Raw genomic sequence first — 3318 nt, 5'->3', positions numbered from 1 at the left:
TCGGATACCAGGGTCTCGAGAAATAGGCCAAAACGTGGACCCGGGTAACCCTAGCATGTGTTTGTACAATATGGGTAGCAAATGGGAGCTGTTGATGATTGCTATAGTATAGAGTATTTTTAATGCCCCTCCGTAACTAGGGTCTCGAGATATAGACCAAAACGTGGACCTGGATAACCCTAGGATGTGTTTGAACCACATGAGTATCCATTGTAAGTTGTTGATAAATGCTAATGAAAAGAGGACTTTTCTTTTCGCTGGGTAACTAAGGACTCCAGATATAGACCAATTGGGAACTCGCCTTCAGGTTAAGAGATTGCATTCTTATGTACTACAACCAGTTAAAATGGTATATTCAATCACATAACAATATAATCTTTTTAGCTGAAGGCGAGTTCCCAATTACAAAATCAGAAACAGAGAATCGGCCGTTGGAATGTATCAAACAACTTTTTTATTGTACTTACCTTTCTACTTCCACTCATTTCGATGTAAGAATAAGCACAAAGTATTTTTATTTGAGAATGGCACATTTTGTTCGTGCTTACATTTTGTGTGAAGAGATATGTGCACGTAGACAAAAATATTAATCAGCATGTTAAAAACAAATCAAAACAAACACCTCATTACTTATTTCCTTCATGGTAAACGTTTCAAAAATTTCACCACACATATGTTTCATATANACTTTTTTATTGTACTTACCTTTCTACTTCCACTCATTTCGATGTAAGAATAAGCACAAAGTATTTTTATTTGAGAATGGCACATTTTGTTCGTGCTTACATTTTGTGTGAAGAGATATGTGCACGTAGACAAAAATATTAATCAGCATGTTAAAAACAAATCAAAACAAACACCTCATTACTTATTTCCTTCATGGTAAACGTTTCAAAAATTTCACCACACATATGTTACATATTTTTTTTATTTAACTCGTACCTACTTGAAAAGCTGAAAAGCGCTCAATGTATGGTGAAATTATTTTTAAAAACACACCAAAAACCCATTTGTTTGGTCAGATTCATCCCACTTAGCCAGCGGATTATACGTTTTCATATTAACATACATACATCAATAATAGTTTAATCATTTACTAAACGATTTGTTACCTACTTAGCTACGCTCTTTCGCTCTCAAAATTTATGAACTTTCGTCTTAACTAGCATACTTATTATTCCCACCTACAAACTTACTTGCATTATATTTATATCAACATGTAGGTATGTATGTAGCAGGCAGATCGACAAACAAAGTAGGCTTTGAAAAGACATCGAACTATATTACGGTGCATTTATTTTGCATAGAGAAATACATGAATATTTTGTACCACCTACAAACTTACTTGCATTATATTTATATCAACATGTAGGTATGTATGTAGCAGGCAGATAAACAAAAAAAAGTAGGCTTTGAAAAGACATCGAACTATATTACGGTGCATTTATTTTGCATAGAGAAATACATGAATATTTTGTATAAATAGGTATATAGAGCTTTGACTCTTAGCATTAAGAAAATTCAAATTAGGAGAATATATGACATTGGAGTGTAAACATCGCTGGAGCGTTTTCTTTGGCCCCATACGTTCAGTAGTGTCCGAAATTACCGCGGTGCAAAATTATTAGTTATTATAGTGTTTTTTTTTTAATAATTATTGAAGTTTGTGTGAATTTGTGAAAAGAAGAAATATAGCGCAAAGCGAATTTCCGAGCAAAAAACGGTAAGTTTTGAACTGTTGAAGTGAATTACACGAATGCATGTGTTTCCTTATTTGAAAAAACATATGGTGTACCACTATTAATGTAGGCATTTTTTTAAATTTAATTTATTCTGTTTTAATTGAAAGAAAAATGCCACGACCCACACGAGGAAATATAGGTCGGCGAACGCGTCATGCAAATGCTACGGCATTACAAAGGCGATCACAGACTCCAGATGAACGAGCACAAGCTAATGCATCGCAGCGTGAACGTAATGCACGAAATAGATCTGTTGTACCTGAAATTATGCGTGCTGCTTTTAATTACAACAGTCAGATTAATTACAGTATGTACGGATATATTGGAATAATGGACGCAATATGTCCACATTGTGATGCGGCTAAATTTCCAGGTGAAACGCCCGGCATGTGTTGTGCTAATGGCAAAGTGAGATTGCCACCATTAGAAACTCCACCCGAACCATTGTCTTCATTAATTTTTGGGACTTCTGAAAATTCGAAGCACTTTTTGAGTCATATTCAACAATACAATTCGGCATTTCAAATGACTTCTTTTGGTGCTACTAACATTATTAGAGATAATTTTATGCCGACGTTTAAGGTAAATACTTAAACAGGATTGTCCCAATCAATCTGAATCATAAAAGTATTCTATAGTTTTAAAAATTATTATGTAACATATACCTAAAATTGCATACATGTTGCAGATTCAGGGCCAAATTTATCATCAAGCTGGTTCGTTATTGCCATACCCCGACGCTGATTATCAATTTTTGCAAATTTATTTTATTTAGTAATTGCTTTGAATACAAGACGAGAAATTATTTGTGAGCTACAAAGGTTTTTCCATCAGCATAACGCATTAGTTCAATTGTTCAAAATTGCTCTCGATCGTATGCCATCTGATAATCACAAAATCGTAATAAGGGCTGATAGAACACCTTTTGGAGAGCATGAAAGGCGATTCAATGCAGCGACAATTGATGAGCTTGCAATTGTAATTCGTAGTGATCAGTTTCAATCGCGTGATATTATACTTCATCGTAGAAATGAGCAATTGCAACGTGTTTCGGAACTTCATCGTAGTTACGACGCATTATAATATTTTCAGTGTGTTGACATTTCATCATTTGTAGAAATTTCTTAAGTCATATTTTCCACTTATTTTCAGGTCTACATGTACAGAAAAAAGTTAGTGCCATGAATTTTTATTCTTATCGATTGATGGTTCGTCCACAAGAACAAAATTATATCTTGAGATGTCGTAAACTATATCAACAGTACATCGTTGATATGTACGCCAAAATAGAAACAGAACGTCTTAATTTTATTCGTTTCAACCAAGCAAAATTAAGATCTGAACAATATATTCATTTGCAAGATGCGATAGCGAATGATGCTAATATTAATGACATCGGACGTTTAACTATATTGCCATCTTCGTATATTGGTAGCCCACGGAATATGAACGAATATGCACAAGACGCAATGTGTTATGTACGAAAATACGGTCGACCGGATCTGTTCATTAAATTTACATGTAATCCGCAGTGGGATGACATCAAAAACAATTTATTTGCAGGACAGTCGACAAC

The 3318-nt window shown here is 34.2% G+C and overlaps 1 protein-coding gene across 1 annotated transcript; it reads left to right on the top strand.

Moving 5' to 3' along the window:
- The first annotated feature begins 711 nt into the window (after positions 1-711).
- Positions 712-2517, top strand: LOC108354136 (uncharacterized). Its single transcript, XM_017605330.1, has 2 exons — positions 712-2324; positions 2431-2517. The coding sequence occupies exons 1-2, from the start codon at positions 1854-1856 to the stop codon at positions 2515-2517; spliced, it is 558 nt and encodes a 185-aa protein (XP_017460819.1). The 5' UTR covers positions 712-1853.
- Positions 2518-3318: the final 801 nt, after the last annotated feature.

This window comes from Rhagoletis zephyria, unplaced genomic scaffold (genome assembly GCF_001687245.7).
Source record: "Rhagoletis zephyria isolate East Lansing unplaced genomic scaffold, Rhagoletis_zephyria_1.1 Rzeph_scaffold_33651, whole genome shotgun sequence".
In the NCBI taxonomy this organism is placed as follows: Eukaryota; Metazoa; Arthropoda; class Insecta; order Diptera; family Tephritidae; genus Rhagoletis; species Rhagoletis zephyria.
Note: the sequence above shows the minus strand (reverse complement) of the source record. Positions and strands in the feature narration are given on the sequence as shown.

Bases quoted from the DNA above. Each gene is read 5' to 3' on its own strand.
- LOC108354136 (XM_017605330.1), top strand. From the start codon at position 1,854: ATGCCACGACCCACACGAGGAAATATAGGTCGGCGAACGCGTCATGCA. The intron at 2,325-2,430 runs GTAAATACTTAA...TACATGTTGCAG, and splicing joins ATTTTATGCCGACGTTTAAG to ATTCAGGGCCAAATTTATCA.